Genomic DNA, 22994 nt, shown 5'->3' on the forward strand with positions numbered 1-22994 from the left:
AGCCGATCCATGATTCTCATCATTAATGTTTCTGTCCCTCTCTCCCTCTCCCGTCCTCTCTGAAATCAATAAAAATTAAAAAAAAAGAAACATCCATGATGAGAGAGAATCATGGATCGGCTGCCTCCTGCAAGTCCCCCACTGGGGATCGAGCCCACAACCCAGACATGTGCCCTTGACCGGAATCGAACCTGGGACCTTTCAGTTTGCAGGCTGACGCTCTATCCACTGAGCCAAACTGGCTAGGGCGGTATTTTTTTGTTTTTTTTAAATTTATTTACTGTCTAAAGTTTTACATATGTCTCCTTTTTCCCCAATCCCCCACCCAGCCATTCCCACCCTGGGCAAGCCCCCACCGCCCCAGGGTCTGTGTCCATTGGTTATGCTAATATGCATGCATATAAGTCCTTTGGTTGCTCTCCAACGCCCCCCTCCCCTGCCATTTGTCTCTGGATCTATTCTGTTCATCAAATTATGTTGATCATTATATCCCACATATGAGTGAGATCATGTGATACTTATCTTTCTCCGACTGGCTTATTTCACTTAGCGTAATACTCTAGTTCCATCCATGCTGTTGCAAATGGTAAAAGTTCCTTCTTTTTTATAGCGGCGTAGTATTCCATTGTGTAGATGTACCACTACAGTCGACTTTTGGAACAACGTAGGGGTTAGGGGTGCCGAACCCCCACACAGTCAAATCTGCATATAACTTTTGATTCCTCAGAAACCGTTGTTTCGTTTATGATTCCCCAGTGACTTTATATCAAATGGCACAGATCAATGCATATAGTTGGTCCTTTTCATCTACAGTCTCCCGACCACAATAAAAGAATAGTATAGGTATTTACTGAAAAAATGCCATGTATAAGTGGACTTGCACAGTTCAAACTGTGTTGTTCAAGACTTAACTGTAGCTCTTTTGTTCCTTTTTCATATAAACTAAATGTCCCTTTCCATTTTTAAAAAATTCATTATATTTTTGGAGAGTACATATTCTGTATCTTCAGCATTCCTAAGACCACCTCCAAGTTTGATGATTTGCTGGGAGGACTCAGTACTCGGTGTGTAGTGGTCTCTACAGCTACCAGGGTTTATAGCAAAAGGATTCAGAGCAAAGTCAGCAAAGGGAAAAGGTGCATGCGCTGAAGTCAGGAGGAAACCAGGCGCAAGTTTCCAACAGTCCATCCCGTGCAGTCACAGGCACACTTAACTCCTCAAACAAGGGATTGGAAGGACAAGTGGATGGAGTGCCAGAGAAGCTCATTACAGGCTTGGTGTCCAGGGATGTTATCTGGGCTGGTCATGTAGGCACACACTCTGCCTAACATGCCCCAACATTCCAGACTCCCAGAAGGAAAAGTCGGTGTTGAGAATAAACCATATGGTTGGAACAGTTTAGGCACAGCGGGGAGAGCCCCTTTTCAGGGTGGTGGGAACCCTTCTGAAATCGAGGTTCCCAGATGCTAGCCAAGTTCCAACTAAGTCAGCGATACCCATGTATTTGCAATTTTGATAGGTAGCATCATACTGCTTTTCATGGAGTTACCATTTACTTACGTGCTGTTTTATTTAAGCAACTGTATGGCACAAGTCTCTAAACGGTGAACAGGAATGGACCTGAATTAAATTGATGAGGTTGAAAGAGTAAAATGAGAAATGAATTTTCTTTTTTAATTAAATTTATTGGAGTAACATCGGTTAATAACATTATATAAATTTCAGGTGTACAGCTTTATAATACAACCTCTGTATAGTGTATTTTGTGCTCACTACCCGACGTCTAGTCTCGTTCCCTCGAGAAACAAATTTTCTTGTTGCATGTGTTTTTAGGTGTAAGTATTAGAGTTTAGCTGTTCAGTCTCTGAAATCACGTTTATCCCTTTACTCCCCTAAGGGGCTAAAACTGCCAGAATTCCCTAGTTGTTTTGTGGATTACTAAAGTACTCCTTTGCCATCTCTTTCAGATGCTGTCTTCCTGATTTTGTACAAAGAATTATACTACAGGCACATATATGCTAAAGTCAGTGTGAGTATCTAAACGATTCTGGCAAGTTTTTTTTTTAAATATATTTTATTGATTTTTTTTTTTAGAGACAGAGGAAGGGAGAGGGATAGAGAGATATAAACATCCATGATAGGAGGGGAACATCATTGATGGGCTGCCTCCTGCACGCCCCCCACAGGGTATCAAGTCCACAACCCGGGCATGTGCCCTGACTGGGAATTGAACCAGTGGCCCCTTGGTTCCTGGCTCAATGCTCAACCGCTGAGCTACACCAGCCGGGCTGCTGGCAGTTTTTTTTAACTTTCTGTAATTTTGTCCCCAGAACACAGTCACTGGTTTATATTGGTTCAGTGCCCGAGAGTGGTTGGCATGTTTTAAGAAGTGGCAGTGGGAGAATTGAGTCTAGAAACTATAACACTGCATGGCCTGTCCATCCTTTTTAGTTTTTCCACCCCCAGTTCTCCTTGGCTGGGCACTCATCACGTTGCACTGGTTTAGGCTGCCATCCCAATAGAGTGTTCCAAGCACTGTGTGCTGCCTCTGCTTGGAATGTCCTTTTTCCCTTGTGCATTGCTACGGAGCCTTCTTCTCTCTGAAACATAAATAAAACTGTCACTGTTTGCCAGGCACAGTGCTGGGCTCTTGGAATACATCCACGTGTCTACTCCCACAGTGATCCTGCAAAGTAGGCAAACTGAGGTACAGAGAGGTTGCTTTTTCTCAAATTCCTACAGTTAACAGACTTGAACCCAGATCTGTCTTACTGTGACACCAGGGTTCTTTTTAACACATTACCTCAACTTGGGGCACTTGTTTAATTCTTTTCTTCCTAATTTATAAATTTTAGAGTGCCTGAGCCTCTTAAAATACAATCTGCACTGCCCTGGATGGTTTTCTCAGTGGTTAGAGTGTTGGCCCGTGTAATGCAGGGTCACAGGTTTGATTGCCAGTCAAGGGCACATACCGGGGTTGCAGGTTCGATCCTTGGCCCCACTTGGGTGTGTGTAGGAGGCAGCCAATCGATGTGTCTCTCACATCGATGTTTCTCTTTTTCTCTCTTCCCATCTGTCTCCCTCCCTTCCACTCTCTCTAAAGATCAATGAAAAAAAATATCCTTGGGTGAGTATTAGCAACAACAACAAAAACACATCTGCAGTATTTATATACACCAGTGACTTAAAAATCTCTTAGGCTCCAGTCTCTCTAGATCCAGATTTTAATCTGTTCAACACCTCCACTTGGCTGTCTAATAGTCATCTTAAGTTTAACATGCTTCAAATTGAACTCTTATTTTCTCTCTAAGCCTGTTTAACCCATATTCATTATCTCAATAAATGATACCACCAGTCATCCAGTTACTTGGACGGAACACCTTGGTATCATTCTTTTTTTTTTTTTTTTAATGTATTTTTATTGATTTGAGAGAGAAAGAAACAAACCTCACTGATGAGGGAGAATCATTGATCAGCTGCCTCTGTACGCCCCCTACCAGGGATCAAGCCCACAACCTGGGCACATCCCCCAACCAGGAATCAAACCCTAACCTCCTGGTTCATAGGTCAATGCTCAACACTGAGCCACACCAGCCGGGCATTGGTATCAATCTTGACTTTTTTCTCATTTGACTTTACTCTTGTAGCAAATCTGGTTACCTATACCTTCAACATACTTCTTGAAATCAATTACTTCTTTTACCACTGCTGATAGTTCAAGGCATTATCTCAGGGATCCTCAAACTTTTTAAACGGGGCCAGTTCACTGTCCCTCAGACCGTTGGAGGGCCGAACTATAGTTTAAAAAAAAACTATGAACAAATTCCTATGCACACTGCACATATCTTATTTTGAAGTAAAAAATCAAAACGGGAACAAATACAATATTTGTATTTGCATGTGGCCCGCGGGCCGTAGTTTGAGGACCCCTGCATTATCTCATTCCTGAACTACTGAGTAGTTGCTCCGCTCGTTTCAGTTTCCACTCTTGCCCACTTAAGTTTTTTATTATTGTTGTTAATCCTCACCCAAGTTTTTGCATTGATTTTTAGAGAGAGTGGAAGGGAGAGGGAGAAACAGAAACATTGATGTAAGAGAGACACTTCAATTGGTTGCCTCACACCCCGCCCCAACCAGGGAATCGATCCTGCAACTGGGGTAGATGCCCTTGACCGAATCATCTGGGACCCTTCAGGCTGCGGGCTGATGCTCCATCCACTGAGCCAAACTGGCCAGGGCCTAGATAGTATTTTAGACTTTAAAGGTCATAATGATCTCTCGAATTTATTCAGCTGTGCTGTAGACAAGGAGTGGTCATGGCTGTGTTCCAGTAAAACTTTACTAAAACAGGTGATGGTGGATTTGCTGGCCTCCTGGCCTAGATTTTGTTTTCTAGGTTTTTGTTTGGATCTTAAAGACCTCTTCATTCCTGGCCTGGTGTAGTCCAGTGTAGCATTGTCTCTTCTTACCTTAAAGTCCCACAGTTTTACCTTTTTGCCTTTGTTAGTACTGGTTTTGCTGAAACACCTTTCCTTCCTCTGCTTTGCTGGATGTGCATGCCTGTTCCCTAATGTTTGGTTACGGTTGTTGCCATAAAACCTGATCATTGTGGCCCTGGCTAGGGTGGCTCAGTTGGTTGGGCCTCGTCCTGTGCACTGAAAGATTGGTTCAATTCCCAGTCTGGCACATGCCTGGGTTTCAGGCTTGATCCCCAGTAAGGAGGCATGTAGGAATCAACCCATGGATGCTTTGCTCTCTTGCATCAATGTTTCTCTCCTCTCCCCCTCTTCCTTCCTTTCTTTAAAAATAATAATAATAATAAAAAAAATAATAAAAACCTGACCATTGTGGTCTCTTGGAACTCATAGCACTTTTGTCTTCCCTCTTGCTGGAGTGCTCTTTGCATATTAGGAAGGAGAGAACAGACATCAATTCTCCTGTATTTGTTTTCAGCTGTCATGGGACACCATTAGTAACACATTGCAATTAATGACTTATGTCCTGATGTCTCTGCTCTCTTTACAGGGGGGACCTTCCTTGGAACAGAGGTTTGAATCCTATTATAACTACTGCAATCTCTTCAACTACATTCTTAGTGAGTCTGGGGTTTGGGCAAGTGAGGGAGGGGGAGGGTATGATTTGGCCTAGTATTGACCTCCAGCTCTTCTTAACAGGATATAATGTGCAGGTGGAGAGGGGATAATGCCTTCTGATATATAGTTTTTTAAAGATTTTTTTTAGCCCTAGCTAGTGTAGCTCAGCTGGTTGGGCCCATCCTGTGCACTGAAAGGTTGCCAGTTCAATTCCCGGTCGGGTCATATGCTTGATGCCCGGGTTTCGGGCTCAATCCCCAGTAGGGGTCTTGTAGGAGGAAGATGATGGATGTTTGGCTCCCACATTGATCTCTCTCTCAAAATCAATGAAAAAAATCTTTAAAAAAAAAGAGATGCTAGACAGGTTTTCAAGGAAGAGTATGGAAACTCACAACCTATTTTTTTTTTTTTTTACCCAAGGATATGTTTTTATTGATTTTAGAGGAAGTGAGGGAGCAAGAGAGACAGTAAGAGCAAAACGTTGATCTGTCTCCTTCACATCCCCCTACCGGGCATTGAGCCCACAATCTGGGCATGTGCCCTGACTGGGAATCAAACTGGCGATCTTTCTGTGCACGGGACGAGGCCTAACCAACTAAGCCACACCAGCTAGGGCATGAATTACAGTCTTTTTAAGAGAGAACTGTAAAATGTGCTCTGCAGCCTTACCAAGTGGCAAAGTCCTTGCTTCTAGTCTGACTTTTCTGTGATCTTCTGTGCAGATGCTGATGGTCCTGCTCCCCTTGAACTACCCAACCAGTGGCTCTGGGATATCATTGATGAGTTCATCTATCAGGTATCTGGCCAGCCCTTAACCTCTTTTTAAATAACTGATTTGAGCAAGGAGTAGCTGTTACTGCCATTGCTTGTGTTATTAAAAAGGTGCATGGTATAAAAATACGCCCATCATAGTCTAAACTGAAATATCCCATGGCGGTGGACTCCTCTGTTGTGTTTTTTGTTGTTGTTGTTAAATTCTCACCTAAGGATATGTTTTTATTTTATTTTATTTTTAAAAAATATTTTTATTGATTTCAGAGAGCAAGGGAGAAGGAGGGAGAGAGAGATAGAAACATCAATGATGAGAGAGAATCATTGATCGGCTGCCTCCTGCACGCCCCTTACTGGGTATCGAACCCATAACCCAGGCATGTGCCCTTGACTGGAATCGAACCTGGGACCCTTCAGGCCGCAGGCTGACACTCTATCCACTGAGTCAAACCGGCTAGGGCAGGATATGTTTTCATTGATTTTAGAGAGAGGGAAGGGTGGGGAGAGAGAGATTGTACAGGCCCTGACTGGAGGTTAAACCCGCAAACTAGGTACTATGTGCTCTGACCAGAAATTGAACTCTAGCCTCTTGGTGTATGGGATGACGCTCCAACCAACGGAGCCACCAGCCAGGACATGTCATGGTTTACTGAAGAGTCAGTGAGGCCTAAGAACTCCAGGTAGGAACTTGGAAGTCAGGAGAGTTGAGCTTTTACCAACTTCTTACCTGACCTTGAGAGGTGATGTGGCAGGAAGAATGCGGGTCCTATAGGCTTTGGCGCCAGGTAGAAATGGCTCCTCTTTGGGGTGCCACCTCGTAGCTCTGGCACAGTGACATGCTGTTTAAGCTTTCCAAGCCTCACTTTCCTACAAAGCAAAACTGTTCTCTATCCTGATTGTGATAGTGTTTACTTAAGTACATTCTAGATCAGAATAAAATAGAACATGTTTATCAAAATGGAAATCTTACCACCTCAGAGTACTGTTGTTGATGTGCACTGAGAACTGTGCCTGATGTAAAATACTGCAGCTGTGGTACCTGGGGGTAAAAGTTCAAGTTTTACTGTTCACTAGCCCTGGACATTGGGCAAATTACTAATCACACTGTCCCTTGGTTTCTCTAAATCAGGGATCTTTGGGAAGATAACTCTGTGTGTGTGTTGGGCGGGGGGGTGAGGGGGGGCGGGGAGGTGGAGGTTATGAATATGTGCTTTAGCGCAGTGCCTGTCACAAAATAATATGTGTCTGGTTGTGGTCAGTATCATTGTACTTCACCTTCTTTTAGCCCAATTCTGTTTAAAATATAAAATAAATTATAAAACAAAATAATTGAATTTGGAAAAACATCTGTTTCCATATGTCTTTTGGGGGGTAGTATAGCCCACACTGGGTATATCAGGGGAATCTGTTTTTTTAATAAAGATGTCATTTCAGCCCCTTGGACCAAAGAGACTTTGTGAATGCTGCGTAACGTGTTGCTAAGTTGTGATTGGTGAGCTGAGAAAACCTTCCTAGGGCTCTGCCAGAAAGGCTTCCTGCTCACGATGAGACTTCAGTGTTTTTGTGAGTTCAGGCCACAAACCACACAGCTTGGTTTGCCCTCTCTGGCTCCTTGGCTTGTGTCCACCTCTAGTTTGGCATAATTTTAGAAGGTTGGCAGTCCTGTTCACTCGCAGCAAGTCCTGGAGGGTCATCTGTGCTAAGGTTCTTCATCCCTGAAGATAATCATAATTCTCTTGGTTTAGCTGGTGTTCTTTTCTTAAGGGGCTAAGGTGCTCTCATTTCTAGCACAGACTGGCCAGTGAAGGCCTGGCTGGTGATTCCTCCTAGCTACATACATGCCACATGGGGTGAGTGGCTCTTCCCTGCCACTCTCTTTTGTTTATTTTTATTGCTGCAAGTAATATGCAAATATTTTAATACTGTATTTTTAAAAATCTCTTTTCCTCAAACCAGATAAAATGAAAATGTCTTCTTTGTCTTTGCAATTATTGTCTGGATAGATAGGCACCACATTAACCCTTTGAGTGCCCACCAATATCCTAGGAACTATGCTAAAATTGCCAAGGCATTTTTGCTGATTTTACAGCAGTTTAGGAAAAAAATTATGAATCGCAAGTAAATGAAGTTACATATTCAAAAACTTAAGGAAACCTTTACTACATTGACATATTTAGCAATATCATCATCACTAATAAAAGCAGACTTAGAACTGGGCGCCATTTCGAAGCTTTGATAGTGCTCCTGGCACTTTTGGCGAAAGACAGGAGGAGCGCGATCACGCTCCCCGGCACTCTAGGGGTTAATGTTTCCCAGGCATTTACATTAGATGTGTACATATAAAAATACTTCATTAAAAAATGATGTCCTGCCCTAGCTGGTTTGGCTCAGTGGATAGAGCGTCAACCTGTGGACTGAAGGGTCCCAGGTTCGATTCCGGTCAAGGGCACATGCCCAGGTTGCGGGCTCGATCCCCAGGAGAGGGCGTGCAGGAGGCAGCCAATCAATGATTCTCACTCATCATTGATGTTTCTCTCTCTCTCCCTCTTCCTCTCTGAAATCAACAAAAATACATTTTTAAAAAAAATGATGTCCTACTATATTGTGTATTTTGCTATGACTTGGAACACTTAACATGTCTGTATAGAGACCTGCCTAGTTCTTTTGTGCAGTATACAGGATATGGATATATCACTCCTGGTGGTGAACATTTGGGTTTTTTATTTTCACTACTATAAACTGAAACAGTGAATATCTGTGTAACATATAGGTATATCTCCAGGGATTATTAGAAATAAAAATTGTTAGTTGAAGGATATTTGCCTTTTAAATATATAGTATATATAGCCCAAACAGTGTGGCTCAGTGGTTGAACGTTGATCTATGAACAAGGAGGTCACAGTTCGATTCCTAGTCAGGACACATGCCAGGTTGCAGGCTCGATCCCCAGTGAGGGACGTGCAGGAAGCAGCCAATCAGTAATTCTCTCTCATCATTGATGTTTCTTTTTTTTTTTCATATATGTTTATTGATTTCAGAGAGGGAGGGAGAGGGAGAGAGAGATAGAAACAGAGTGTGCACCAGGATCAACCAGGGTGCTTTTTGAAAATTACGATTGAGCAGATGGTCTCTTATGCTGTTATTCTCTGGGTGATTCTTGGAACCAGCCCCGTGCTGATCTGATAGAACCACTGCTCCAAATACCTGTGGCATGACCCCTATGTATGCCTTTATACTTGGCTTTGGTACAGAGATGGCTCAGATTGGATGACACACACATACAGATACCTACCCCCTTTCCACCACATCATCATTCATATGCAAAGCCACATATGAATAGAAATCTGTTACAAACCACCTCATTCTGGTGGTCAGATTAACTGCATTGTGGAGCTCAGGTATATTAAATAACTTTAGGCTTGTGTTTGACTCCAAAATGAATGTTGTGTCTTCGTTTTTTTGTTTTTTCACAAACTACCTCTAATCTTAGAGATTTTTACTGAACTGTAGAACAACTAACATTTAGTAATGAACAGAATTCACAGCTAATCAAAGATGGCTCTGAAAAAGCAAATAGTGTGCAGAGAGGTTTAGCATGAGTAGGAGTATTCTCACCCTCACCTTTCCCCAGTCCAGAGTCCTGGGCATCGCCTCGTCTTCTGCATTGTGCACTTGGGCTGTCGCCTTGGATTTTATGCCACTGCTGCATCTTTCCCTTCTTTCCCAACAGTTTCAGTCATTTAGCCAGTACCGCTGTAAGACCGCCAAGAAGTCAGAGGAGGAGATTGACTTCCTTCGTTCCAATCCCAAAATCTGGAATGTTCACAGTGTCCTCAATGTCCTTCACTCCCTGGTAGACAAGTCCAACATCAACCGGCAGTTGGAGGTGTACACAAGCGGAGGTGAGTGCTGCTTGCCATCTGTTCCACGTGAATAGAGACCGCAGGAAGTGCGGAGGAGTCACCGCCTCCTAGGGATGGGCTGTTGTTCCTCTTTGGTTGTGAATGGTAACTGAGTGCCAAAGTTGGGGGCTACTGGGCTTGGCAGTTGGCTGACAGACTGAACCAGCACTTCTGAGATGTGCGTTTATAAACATTCCTACTGTTTCTCCAGGGCCTTTAAGATGACACACTTTTCTAACGTTTTGATGTCAGGACCACTTTACACTCTTAATAGATTGAGAAGATCATAGTTAATATGTAAGTTTTTGGTTGGTTGGTTTGTTGGTGTTTTTTCATTGAGAAGAGAGGCATTTTTACAAATCTCTGTAGTGTCTGGCTTCTAGAAGAGATGGGCTCTCATTTCTATTCCTGGTTTCAGTCTGCTGCAATGTGCTATTTGGTTGAAGTACGTTGAGGGGAATCTGGCCTCACAAAGGTAATTAGTTGGGAAAGAAAGAAGTTTTTTAACAGACTTTTCAGGTGGTATGGATGTGCTTTGATACCACAGTGAAACTTGACAAGCGGTAGTGTCTTACAGTTTAGCTGCAGTGAGGAATCTGAAACTGTATCAGTGAACTTTTACTTTGGCACATTAAAATTTATTGGTTGCCCTAGCCAGTTTGGCTCAGTGGATAGAGCGTTGGCCTGTGGACCGAAGGTCCTGGTTCAGTTCTGGTCAAGGGCATGAACCTTGGTTGCAGGCTCCTCCCCGGCCCAGCTTGTGCAGGAGGCAACCAATCGATGTGTTTCTCTTACATCAATCTTTCTTCTTTCTCTCAAAAAAAAAAAAAAAATCAATGGAAAAATATGCTCAGATGAGAATAAAAAAAAAATTTCACTGGTTTCTCCAGCTTGAATGGGTCTTTTGCTCATGGATGATTTTGTAAAATATTGGTTCATTAAGTTGTAAAACTTTCCAAATGTTGACACACTTGGTTAGACATTTTTTTTTGTTAGACAATTTTTAAAAAATCACTTTTATTTTTGCTGTCAGCCTCATCAGATAAGCCTTTATTTGGAAGTTGTTGAGCTCATAGTGGCAGATAGGAGTTTTTTGTTTTCTTTTAAGATACAAATTTTATAAAAGTTGAATTTTTGCTTAAAAGCTCAAATTTTTCTTTGGCAGCAAACACTGTCAGTTGCTTTCATTGAAGTGTGACAGCCTGGCTTCATTCATTTTTGAGAAAATGGCTGCTAAATGCCTAAATCTAAATGTCCATAGTTTTTGTGTCTCTCATTTTTTTTTCCCAAGTAAAAATGGTGTTTTGTGGAAAAACCGCTATTCTTTTATTTTTATTTATTTATTTATTTATTTATTTTTACTGCAAGTGTGTGGTTTCAAAGAATACCATGACTAGGTACAGTTTGGTGCCATTGCCTGATTTATGCCAAGTTGTCAGTAGTTTTACCTGGCATTGTTTTTGCATCATTGGTGTAAATTTCAACTCAGTGGTAAAGGCAAATAGCATCTTAGTGTTATTAAGAAAATAGCTTTGACCTTGTGAGCTTCCTGAAAAGGGAAGGAGGGGTCTTGGTGAGAGGGAACCTCATATTCTCAGGTGTGTTGGGACCAAAAAGTAAAAAATAAAAGAACTGCTACCCTCCACCCAACTGTAGGTAAATTTAAGATTAGCCTAAGGCCAGGCATGCTATTTCCTGGCATTCCTTCGAAGGCAGAGTTATTCCCTGTGGCAGGAAGCTGTAGAGGCCGGCAGTGAGTGAAGAGTTCACTGAGTGACATTCAATGCTCAAGCCTGCCTTCCTTACCTCTCCCTGCTGCAGCGTTAGTGTCTGTCTCTCGCAGGTGACCCCGAGAGTGTGGCCGGGGAGTATGGACGGCACTCCCTCTACAAGATGCTTGGCTACTTCAGCCTGGTGGGGCTTCTGCGTCTGCACTCCCTGCTGGGGGATTACTACCAGGCCATCAAGGTGCTGGAGAATATCGAACTGAACAAGAAGGTAATTAACTGTTCCTCGGCCTGTCTGCATCTGTTAGGGCAAATACAAGGGAGGGGAAAGCGGACTCCTGTTCCCTAGACCAGTTGAAAATTGAGACCCGGGAAACCACTGCAGTGAAAATCTGAACCTGGACAAGGTAGTTTCTCTTTGGTGTTGACTTAAAATATTCAGTCGTCTTTTGATTCTGTTTCCAAAACAGAATGATAATGCCAGGTATTTACTATTCAAGTTTCACTAGTCCTAATTAACAAAAGACTTAGTTCTAAGGTGGTATAAATAGTACTATGATTAGTTATGGTTGTTTTGCCTAGCCACATAAAAATCGATACCTTTTTGATTGACTTATGTGTCTGTCTTCTAATTTATCTGTTCCTTTATGGGGCTTATTTACAAAAGCAAGGAGTAGAAAGCAAGGAAGAATACAAAATTGAGGTGTAGAATGTTTAGAGCTGGAAGATTTTGGGGTTACTCGGTCCAGTCCCTTTGTTACAGCTAAGAAAATGGAGGCCTCAGGTCACATAACTAATTGGTGAGTGGGCGATATGATGCTCAGGGCCTCTGACTCCAGCTGACACTAGGCCCCATTCACTTTCAGGTCCTGTCTGGGATGAATTGGTTTTGGGCCTCATGGGTGCTTCTTCCATTTCCTTCCACAGAGCATGTACTCCCGAGTGCCCGAGTGCCAGGTCACCACATACTATTATGTTGGTTTTGCATATCTGATGATGCGGCGCTACCAGGATGCCATCCGGGTCTTTGCCAACATCCTCCTTTACATCCAGAGGACCAAGAGCATGTTCCAGAGGACCACATACAAGTATGAGATGGTAAGGGGGCTTCTGACTGTTTTTGGTAAATGCCTATTTACTCAGATCATGAACACTTTGATAAGGACAGTGCCTTTTAACCCCAGTTTATCCCCATCAGTGCCTACACTTATTTATTCAGCAACAATTTTCTGAGTGTTCTCTGGGCTGTGGGTGTTTAAAAATGAGTTAGATGATGAGGGTATTGTGCTCAGGCAGTTTGCCATGGGGGTGGATGGGTCCAAGGACATGCATAGAATTGGGAGGAGCTTTTAGGCAGAGCAAAGCTATGGAGACTTGGAAGTGTATGGTGATGTAGCAGCACAGTAAACCATTTTGGCTAGAGAGCAGAAAGTAGTCAAATTGGGTGTTAGATTCTGGGGTAACCTTCATTACCCAGCTGAAGTATTTAGTCTTTGTCCCATAGGCATTACGATACCATCAAAGGTTTCTGGGTGAATTGATCATAACTGGTGTGGGAGGCTTGACCTGCTAGTAATGAGTGTGGCAGACTGGAGAGACTGAGAATTACCAGGAAAGAATCCAGGAGACAACTAAGGAGGACCCGGAAGTAGGCTGGAATTGAGTAGAGCTAGAGGAAGGCCTGGGAAAGACATTGGGAAAGTTAACTGAGTGGTGCAAGACAAAGGGGGAAGTCAAGGATCTGTGAAGTGCGCTGGGGAGAATGGTGGGGACCTCGGAAAGTCCATTTCTTTTGACCCTACTCCAATCTCACCCTCACCGCCAGATCAACAAGCAGAATGAGCAGATGCATGCGCTGCTGGCCATCGCCCTCACCATGTACCCTATGCGTATCGATGAGAGCATTCACCTCCAGCTGCGGGAGAAATACGGGGATAAGATGCTACGTATGCAGAAGGGTGACCCACAGGTCTACGAGGAGCTTTTCAGCTATTCCTGCCCGAAATTCCTGTCTCCCGTAGTTCCCAACTACGACAATGTGCACCCCAACTACCACAAGGAACCCTTCTTGCAGCAGCTGAAGGTGTTTTCTGATGAAGTGCAGCAGCAGGCCCAGCTCTCAACCATTCGTAGCTTCCTCAAGCTCTACACCACTATGCCTGTGGCCAAGCTGGCCGGCTTCCTCGACCTCACAGAGCAGGAGTTCCGCATCCAGCTTCTTGTCTTCAAGCACAAAATGAAGAACCTGGTGTGGACCAGCGGCATCTCTGCCCTAGACGGCGAATTTCAGTCAGCCTCTGAGGTTGACTTCTACATCGATAAGGTATGGTCGCCCCTTGGGCTAGGTTCTCTGGGCCACTTTCTGTTCATGCATTAGCAACAAATATTTTTTGAGCTCCCACTGTCTTCCAGTCACGGTTCTGGGCATTTGGGATACATTGGCGAACAAAATCAACAGAGATTTCTGCACTTTTGCTAACATTCTAATTTTAAAGAATAGACAGTAAACATTGTAATTAAGCAAAAAATTAGGTTAGAAGTTGCCAAGTGCTATGGAGTCAGGGTAGTGGTGGAAAGCATGGGTTACAGCCTGGCTGGGTAGCTCAGTTGGTTAGCATTGTTCCAATATGCCAGGGTTGTGGGTTCAATCCCTGGTTAGAGCACATACAAGAATCAACCAATGAATGCATAAATAAGTGGAACAACCAATTGATGTTTCTCTTGCTGTCTTTCCTGTGTCTAAATCAATAAATAAAGGGGGGGGTGGTAAATTCTTAAAAAAAAAAAAAAAAAGGAAGAAGGCACAGTTGCAGTATTAAATAAGGTGCTCAGGATAAGCTTTGTAGAGAAAGTGAAATTGAAGACTTGAAGGAGGTGAGGAAATTAGCCAAGCAAATATTTGATTGAAGAGCATTTCAGGCTGAGGGAGCCTGAACTTCTTATAATGGAACTAGGGGCCCAGTGCATGAATTCGTGCACCTTGAAAGTAACTGTGGGCCGAGAGGCTGCGGTGGACACAGGGGTGGGTCTCGGCCCATCCTCCCCACCCTTATCCAGCCCTTCCCACTGTGGCTCCCGGTCCTCTGTCTGCTGGCAGCTCTGCTCCCACCACCACTGCTCCCATGTGCTGACAGCGCTGGCCCGTTCACACCCGCTGATGGCGTGGAGCAATTGGGGCCAGCACCGGCAGTGGGTGCGAGTTGCCGGCTGCCAGCCCCGATCGCCCCTCAGGAGCAGGGGGAGGTGGAGAAGCCCTCAGGGGCGATCAGGGCTGGCAGCCACGGCTCGCACCCGCTGGCAGTGCCATGTGATTGGAGCCAGCGCCGGGCGCTGACAGCAGGTGCTAGTGGTGGCGCTGGTAGCGGGTGTGAGCACCAGGCGGTATTGCGGGCAGCAAGAAATTTTCAGTAACCACCAGAGGCTCTCCCCGATGACAGTGACCAGCGCCCCACCTTCATCTGGTGCCCCCGCTGACCTCCACCATCCCGCTGCGGCTGACACCCGCCATGTTCTGCGCTCTGCCACCTGCTGCCGATGCCTGCTATGTTCCGTGCATGCCTCCTGGTGGTCAGCGCACGTCATAGCAACTGGTTGTTTGGTTGTTCCTCCGTTCGGTCTATCTGCATATTAGGGTTTTATATGGATAGATAGATTACAGTGTATGTGCTCTTTTTGTTGTTGTAAATCCTCACTAGAGGATATTTCCCCATTGGTTTTTAGAGAGAGTGGAAGGGAGGAGGATAGACAGAGAGAAACAGCCATGTGAGAGAGACACATTGATTGGTTGCCTCTCGTACACACCCCACCAGGGATTGCAGGGCAAGGGATTGAGCCTGCAACCGAGGTATGTGCCCTTGTGTGCCCTTGCCAGAACTGAACCTGGGACCCTTCAGTCCACTGACCAACGTTCTATCCACTGAGCCAAATGGGCTAGGGCCAGTATGTGCTCTTTTTGTGTCTAGCCTCTTTTGTTCAACGTTACATTTGAGAGAATCACATCCAGTGTTGTGTGTAGCAAAAGTTCATTCATGTTCATCGCTCTATTCAATATCTACCTTAATTTTTGACTGCCTTTTTTTTTTTTTTCATTCTTGCTGCTAATGGACATTTGGGTGGTTTTGGCTATTGCAAAAAGTGCACATAAAGCTTTTTGGGGTAGCTGTCAACGGTCCATTTAAGTTTTTGGTTTTGGGTTTTTAAGCCTTCCTTATGCTTGTGTATGCACACGCAGTATTGCGGTGGTTTCCTCTCTGGAGGAGAGGAGGGTTGAGGAACAGTATTGGTTTTCCCTATTGGGATTTTACGTTCAAGTTGGACATTTTAATGTCCTAGTGAGGTTTTTTAAAGAAATAAATTGTTTTATTTTCTTGAGTTTTTTCCCCAGACTTAAAATATGCTTGATTCCTAGAGTTGTTTTTTCTATAAAATATCACTTCCCCCTTTACTTCCCCCATATGTATACACTCACAAGTTAAGAAAATGTTCTTGTTTTCCTTTTCTTTTTTTTGTCTTTTGCTCTTTCTTTCTCTCTCCCTCTCTCTTTTTTTTTTCTATGTGTGTAGACCTCACTCTGTTCTCCATGTCTCTTAAACCCTTCTTCCATCTTCTTGTTTCCTTTATTCTGGATAACTTTGTTTTGACTGATCATTCTATCCCTAATTAATCTCTTCAGCTCTATTTCTTTCTGTAATTCTTTCTTGCTCATGGTGCAGTATGTCCTTATGTGCTTGCGTATTTTTTACTACAGAGGGTTCATTTGACCTTGAAAAACTATTTGTTGACATTCTTTGAAGCTAGGGTGAATATTTATTTCTCTAGAGCTTACTTGTTTTTTCCTCTTAAACTTGCCTAGAGATGTTATTGGTCTGGGACAGTGGTCGGCAAACTGCGGCTCTTTGGCCCCTTGAGTGTGGCCACAAAGTTTCAATCGCACTGTACGTGCGCGCCCGCACGTGGTATTTTGTGGAAGAGCCACACTCAAGAGGCCGCAGTTTGCCGACCACTGGTCTGGGACCAACATAGACTGAGCTTACAAGACTGTGGTTCCCTGGATCAACCCGGCGGCAAGCTTAGGCTGCAGATTATCAGAAGAATCACCTGTGTTTCTGATGTCTCGGGGATGGGTCTTCTTTCTTTCTTTATTCACCTCTCCACCCTTGGAGAGCATTGCTTGGTGTCAGGAGTGGGATGGCGGGTCTCTTCTGATTTATGTTTAGCTTGAGGATGCAGCCTTTTAGGATCCCAGCATTAGAAGGAGGGTCTTCTGTTAGCCTGGCCCTGGCCTTGGTTTATCTCTGTCCAAATTTTCTAGGGTTAGCAAATGCCCTCCGCACAGAAAGGGCTTCTATGCTTTGCTTACGGAATAGTTCTTCATTCTTTTTTCAACTCTGTGATGCTCTAAGGAGATTTAATTTATTCTGCATTTTTAGGTGTTTTAAGAAAGTGTGTTGATCTAAACATCATTCATTTTTTGACAGTGTTTTAGATGACTGTTAACATATTCACAATGTTGTGTAGCCATCATCACTAATTCCGCACTATTTCCATTACCTCCAAAAAGAAACTCCCTGCAGTCATTCCCAGTTCACCTAATCTCTGGCAAACCAGGAATCTGCTTCTGTCTCTGGATTTGTCTCTTCCTAAGATTTCATATAAATGGAATCACAAAACATGTGACCTTTTGTGTTTGGCTTCTTTCATTGAGCATATTTTTAAGTTTCGTCCAGGTTGTAGCATGGATCAGTACTTTATTCCTTTTATGGCTGAATCACATTTTGTTGATTAATTATTTGATGAATAATTGAGTTTTCACTTTTTGTCTATTGTGGATAACACTGTTACGAATATTTGCAAACACGTTTTTGTGTGAACATATTCTCTTTGTATATACCTGGTTGCCAGGTCAGTTTGGGTAGAGAGTGTTTTGTTTTTTTAAATATTTTTATTGATTTCAGAGTAGAAGGAAGAGGGAGGGAGAGAGAGAGAGAGAGAAACATCAGTGATGAGAGAGACTCATCGATCAGCTGCCTCCTGTAAGATCCAGCCTGTGACCTGGTTCATAGGTCCACGCTCATCCACTGAGCCACACCAGCTGGACTGGGTAGTTTGTTTTTGAAAGCTCATCTTGTTAAACATAGTCCTCTCATTTAGAGTTTATGGCTTTTGGAAGACTCGGTGTTTGTCAGAATTTAGCTGTCCTTGACATGAACAGACTCACCAGAAGAAGAAACACATCAGCAGTGGAAAGTTTTTCCATGTGTTTTCTTCTTTTGTTGTTGTTGTTGTTATTGTTTCAATGTGTTTTAAATCCTGCTTTTAAAAATCATCAAACAAAATTGTTGGTCCTGTGTGGTATCACATCAACTACCTAAAGTTCTTTTTTAGTTTATTCCCAATGGCTTACATATACACATTCTTTGGTAATATCAGTAACGTGCTGCATACCTGTGTAATATCTTAGTGACCCGATGAACTAGTCCCAAATATCTGGGTAGTCTTCAATAAAACACTTCTCCCAAGAATTAGCAACTTGGTTATAATTAATAAATTTTGCTATGAGATTTAGGTTAAATTAACTATAATATGAGTCAGTCCCAAATGGAAAAGGTTTTAACTGCATGTTTTGTTTTTATTGTTTTTCTTCCTGGTTCAGGTTTGTCTTTGGCAAAATGCTGCTTTTGGGGCGGGAAGGTGGGGGTACTTTTTCTCCCCTGACTTAAAAAAATCCTGTCAAAGATTCAGAAAGTTCTTGGGTCTTAACTTGGATTATGTAGGAACTTACAGGGAAAGTGGTGTTCGACAAAATATTTGAGCTTAAGAACAAAATGTAAAATCTTGGCTAATTTGCAACCCATGTATGAGGATGAAATGCTGTTTTAAATGTTTTTAATTGCCAAAAGATTCGTGTTCATTGAAAAAGACTACAAAATTAATGAGTTAGCAAGAAGAAAATAAAAATCAGTCATCTACAAAGAGCTGCTATTAACGGGAAAAGCACTTTCTGGGTTTATCTAGCAATTAGCATTGTGATTATCTGCAAGTATGTAAGTGGCTCCGCCGCACCGCTTTGATCTGCCTTTGCTTTTCCCACAGGACATGATCCACATTGCAGACACCAAAGTTGCCAGACGCTATGGGGATTTTTTCATCCGGCAGATTCATAAATTTGAGGAGGTGAGAGGTCTGAGAGAGGTGTCTGGGCTGGGGACAGAAGTTAGGAACTAGGTGGGAGTTTTAATCTTTTTCTTTTTTCTTTTTAAGAAAGCCCCAAACTGACCCTTGAAGTTTCTGAGCTAGACTGGCTAGCTGCTTAGGGTTTGGGGAGTGGGTTGGGCCTGTAGGAGTTGCTGTGTCAGCCTTCTCTGGAGCATCTCTTTCCAAGATCTCCCTCTGCGGGTGGCCAGCAGCCCTGCCTCCCTCCATAGTGTTTCCTAATATGGGTGGATTCACTGCCTGCTCTCACCCTCCCTCCCCATTTGGCAGTTATTTTGCAACTTAGACAGGTCTGGCCAGCTCCGCAGGCAGAGGACAGAGAGCAGCTCTGTTTTGACAGACTTGGTGCATTCCATGTCTTGCCCAAGGAGAGGGCTTGTGGGTCAGGCCAAACACGACTAGGGTATTGGATCTCTTTTTGTCCTGGTGCTTTGAGTCACCAGCAGAGGTCACTGCTCTGCTGTGGTCCATGCCACCAGGCTCCTGCAGGGTAGTCATACAGCCCTGGCAAGTCTAGCCACTGAATCGCTTTCCTGTGTATAAAATGGGCAGAACAGTGTAGGGAAGGGTGTGTCTGTTGAGTGTGAAGGGCAAGGAGAAGAACAATGTGAAAGAATTGTGAGAGGTCCTGTGAATGTCCGGTGGAGGACCTCTCTGGGCCTTTCCACAGAGTAGCTGCCCACACTCACATCAGCTTCCCCCTCCCTGACTTCAGAGGGCCGGCCTGGAAGCCTTTGACCTGGTGATCACACACGCCGTAGGACAGGGCTTATCTCTCCTTTTTCTCTTCTAGCTCAATCGAACTCTGAAGAAGATGGGACAGAGACCCTGAGGACATTCACACTCGCATTATCATGAACTTATTTTGATGTCGTCGGTGGGGAGTGATTTTGCCACGGTGGAGCTTGTACCTAGCTCAGTAGTCAGCCTGTCAACCGAGTTGAAGTTTATTTGAGTCAAGGACTGAAATGTTTTCAGTAGGTCTCAGTAAAGGATCTTCTTTGGAGCCAGATTTGTCATCTCATTATTGTTGGGGAGCGTTTGTGGATGAGGGCAACAATAGGTAATTTCCCATGTGTCACGATGCATCAGTTATTAGTGTGTTTGGGGTTTTTTTAAGTTTATTATTTTTTTTAAAAAATGTTTTTATTGATACCAGAGAGGAAGGGAAAGGAAGGGAGCTATAGAAACATCAATGATGAGAGATCCACTGGGGATTGAACCTGCAATCCAGGCATGTGCTCTGACCAGGGAATCAAACTGTTACCTCCTGGTTCATAGGTCAATGCTCAACCACTGAGCCATACTGGCTGGGCAGTTATTAGTGTTTAAATTGAATTATTTAATCCCTTTATTCATAAAATACCATACAGTCTATAGGGCATTTTCACTTTCAGTATCTTATTTGCACCTCACAAGAATCCTCTGAGCATGCAAGTTAGTGGAAGTGCCACAGAACACCTCCTACTGCCAGGAACTGTGCTAAGAGGAATCCATGTACATTGCTTAACCTTACAGCTCAGGTTTAGCAGTAGTTACCCCATTTTATTGATGAGGAAACAGACTCAGGGAGTTAAGTGACTCAATCAAGCTCACATCGTTATACAAAAAGCAAGAGTTGGCTCCAAATGACTACATTTTTCTACTGTCTTCTCTAGCCAGGTCTTCTGATTCTTCCCACTGGAAACCCATTCATGTGATAATTACTATTGAATACTATAGTGGGTTGAATGCTGGTCCCCAAAAAGATATTCCACATCCTAACCCCTGGATCCTGGCAATGTGACGTTTAGAAAAAGGTCTTCACGTTTGTAAGTTAAGGCTCTCAAGATAAGATCGTCCTAGACTAGCCAGGTGGCCCCTCAGTCCTCTGACACATGCCATTGTAAGACACACAGACACAAGGAGAAGGCCACGTGAAGACAGGCAGAGACTGGAGTTATGCAGCCTGCAACCACCAAAGCTGGGAGAGGCAAGGAAGGGTTCTCCCTGAGAGCTGACACCTTGATTTGGGGCTTTTGGCCTCCAGGACTGAGAATACGTTACTGTTTTAAGCCACCAAGTTCATATAATTTGTTACAGCAGCTCTAGGAACCTACTGTGCCGGGCACGCTTTAGGATTTTATGCAGAGGTTGGATCCTTTTCCTCCAGGTGAGCCTGCAAGGCACTGCTAGGCAAGGGGGAAATGGAAGTGCATAAAAGACAAAATCCCTAAAAACAAATGACATTTAAAAATTTTTAAATTAAAAAAAAAAAAGCTCTGGTCAGTGTGAGAGGCAACTGATCGTTTCTCATATTGATATTTCTCTCTCTCCTCTCACTGCCCCCGCCCCCAAACCCCTGCCACTACACTTTCTCTAAAATCAACAAAGAAAACACATCTTCCTCAGGTGAGGATTTGAAAAACAAAACAAAATCCCTGTCCTCATGGGTTTAAATTTTAATGGGTGGAGACAGGTGATAAACCATATTTTGTGTGTTGGATGGGGATACATGTTCCAGAGAAAAATCAAGGGCAGGAGTTACCATTTGGAATAGGATAGTCCGAAAACAACACATTGATTGGTGTCTTTTGGGCAGATACGTGAAGTTGCATATACCCAGGGACACCGAGTGCAAAGGCCCACGTTTTGTGTGTTGAGAGAAGGTAGTGAAAAGGTCAGTTGGAACAGTGAGCAAAGGAGAAGGAAGGGTGAGGTGACACTCCCAGGCATGTGTAGGGGAAAGCCATTCTTCACCAGGGAGGTTACAGAGCTTGGTCCAGGTTCCCAGAGCTGAAGAGCCAGGATCAAACGGGGTCAGCGCAGTTCTACAGCCTGCACTGTCCTGGGATCCATCCTACAACTCGGCCCCCCTCCCAAAGGAAGGAAAAACACAAGCGGCCTCTGAATAATAAGTCCAAACATTCATGGTGCTCTTGGTAGCTTTCCAAGCACTCCATTTCTTACCTTACTGGGTCCCAACAGTGCAGAGTTGGGATCCTGCCAAGCATTTTGATTGCCAGGCCATTGCCAGCCAGGCCTCCTTACCCTCCACAGTGCCTTCTTCCCTGGTTCCCTGGACTAAAGGACAGCCTATCCAGTACCATCTCTTCTGCCCCCACTACCGGGTCCTGACATTTAGCTGTGGTGGCTCACAGGCATTCAGATCCACCTGAGCAGCCCCAGGGTTAACGCTTTGAATTCAACACCAGTCTCCTGTCCCCATTGTGGAAATTAAGCCAGATCAAGGTGTGCTGACACAGCCTCTCAGCACTCCTCTCACCTTGCTGGGAGATGGGCCGTTTCAGGAGCCCAAGGTCACGGACACTGTGTACGTGCCCAGTTTGGGGCCATTTCCCAGTGGCTTGGTTCAGGTCCAGTGGCAGTGCTGGCCAGCCAGCAGCCCTTGTGAGGGGACAGGCACAGCTGAACTCCGCCTGGTACTTACTGCGCTAGGAATGCAGGGCATTCAGCAGCTGCAGCCAACTCGCAGGGTTTTTATTCTTGCTGCCCAGAGTGGAGGAAGTAGGTTCATAACCCTCCCATGATGAAAGGAGTGAGGGTATTGTCAACTAAGGAGTGGGGAGCTCTGGGTGCTCCCAGCGCCCTAAAGTTCCCGCACCCGCGGAGTGTGGACTTGGGCTTGGTCAGACCTGGGTTTGAATCCTGACTCCACGAACTGGCTGTGTAATCAGGGGCCAAGTTATGTAGCTTCTCAATGCCTCACTTTCCTCACCTATAAAATGGGGGTAGTGCCAGCCTCAGGGTTGTTCTGTTGGTTAAATAATATAAAGTACTAGCACAGCACCTGGCCTTAGGGTGTGATTAGGGAATGAAGGTCATTATTATTAGCTGTCTGCGACCTGAGAAATCAGTCACAGATGATAGAGACAGAAAGGTCGTGTGTGGATCTGCATGGCTACTTCATGGTAGAGCTGGGGCAGCCTCCAGACTCACCCACATGGGATCTCTATTCCTCTAGGGACCAAGGGCAGCCCGTGTCGAGACGATGCAGAGTCCGGTCCACGGAGAGGCTGCGGCACTTGTCCAGCGTAGGCCAGTGGCAGAGGAGCTGGCGCACAGCAGGCAGCAGTCAGCAGGCATGGGGAGGGGCAGGGACTGCAAGAGCAACTTGGGATGTTAGAGGACAGGACTTGGCAGTTGGTCAAGTGGGGGTGGTGGGGAGGGAGATGCCCAGACCTCTGGTATCCGAAGCTGGGGAGAGTGGAGCCACTCTGAGATGGGGTGGATGGAGCAGGTTTGGAACAGGAGGCCTATGCAGGTGGGTAGAGAACTGAGGTTACACA

The 22994-nt window shown here is 44.3% G+C and overlaps 1 protein-coding gene across 1 annotated transcript in view; it reads left to right on the forward strand.

The window, feature by feature from the left end:
- Positions 1-19715, forward strand: part of EIF3L (eukaryotic translation initiation factor 3 subunit L) — a 25138-nt gene extending 5423 nt beyond the window's left edge. The window contains exons 4-12 of the mRNA XM_006102412.3: positions 1945-2029; positions 5026-5095; positions 5816-5889; positions 9595-9766; positions 11610-11764; positions 12421-12591; positions 13319-13816; positions 18586-18666; positions 19499-19715. Of these exons, the coding sequence (XP_006102474.1) occupies positions 1945-2029; positions 5026-5095; positions 5816-5889; positions 9595-9766; positions 11610-11764; positions 12421-12591; positions 13319-13816; positions 18586-18666; positions 19499-19537 (1345 nt within the window). The 3' untranslated portion in view covers positions 19538-19715. The remainder of the gene's footprint in view (positions 1-1944; positions 2030-5025; positions 5096-5815; positions 5890-9594; positions 9767-11609; positions 11765-12420; positions 12592-13318; positions 13817-18585; positions 18667-19498) is intronic.
- The last annotated feature ends 3279 nt before the right edge of the window (positions 19716-22994 follow it).

Source organism: Myotis lucifugus, unplaced genomic scaffold (assembly GCF_000147115.1).
Source record: "Myotis lucifugus unplaced genomic scaffold, Myoluc2.0 scaffold_413, whole genome shotgun sequence".
NCBI lineage: Eukaryota > Metazoa > Chordata > Mammalia > Chiroptera > Vespertilionidae > Myotis > Myotis lucifugus.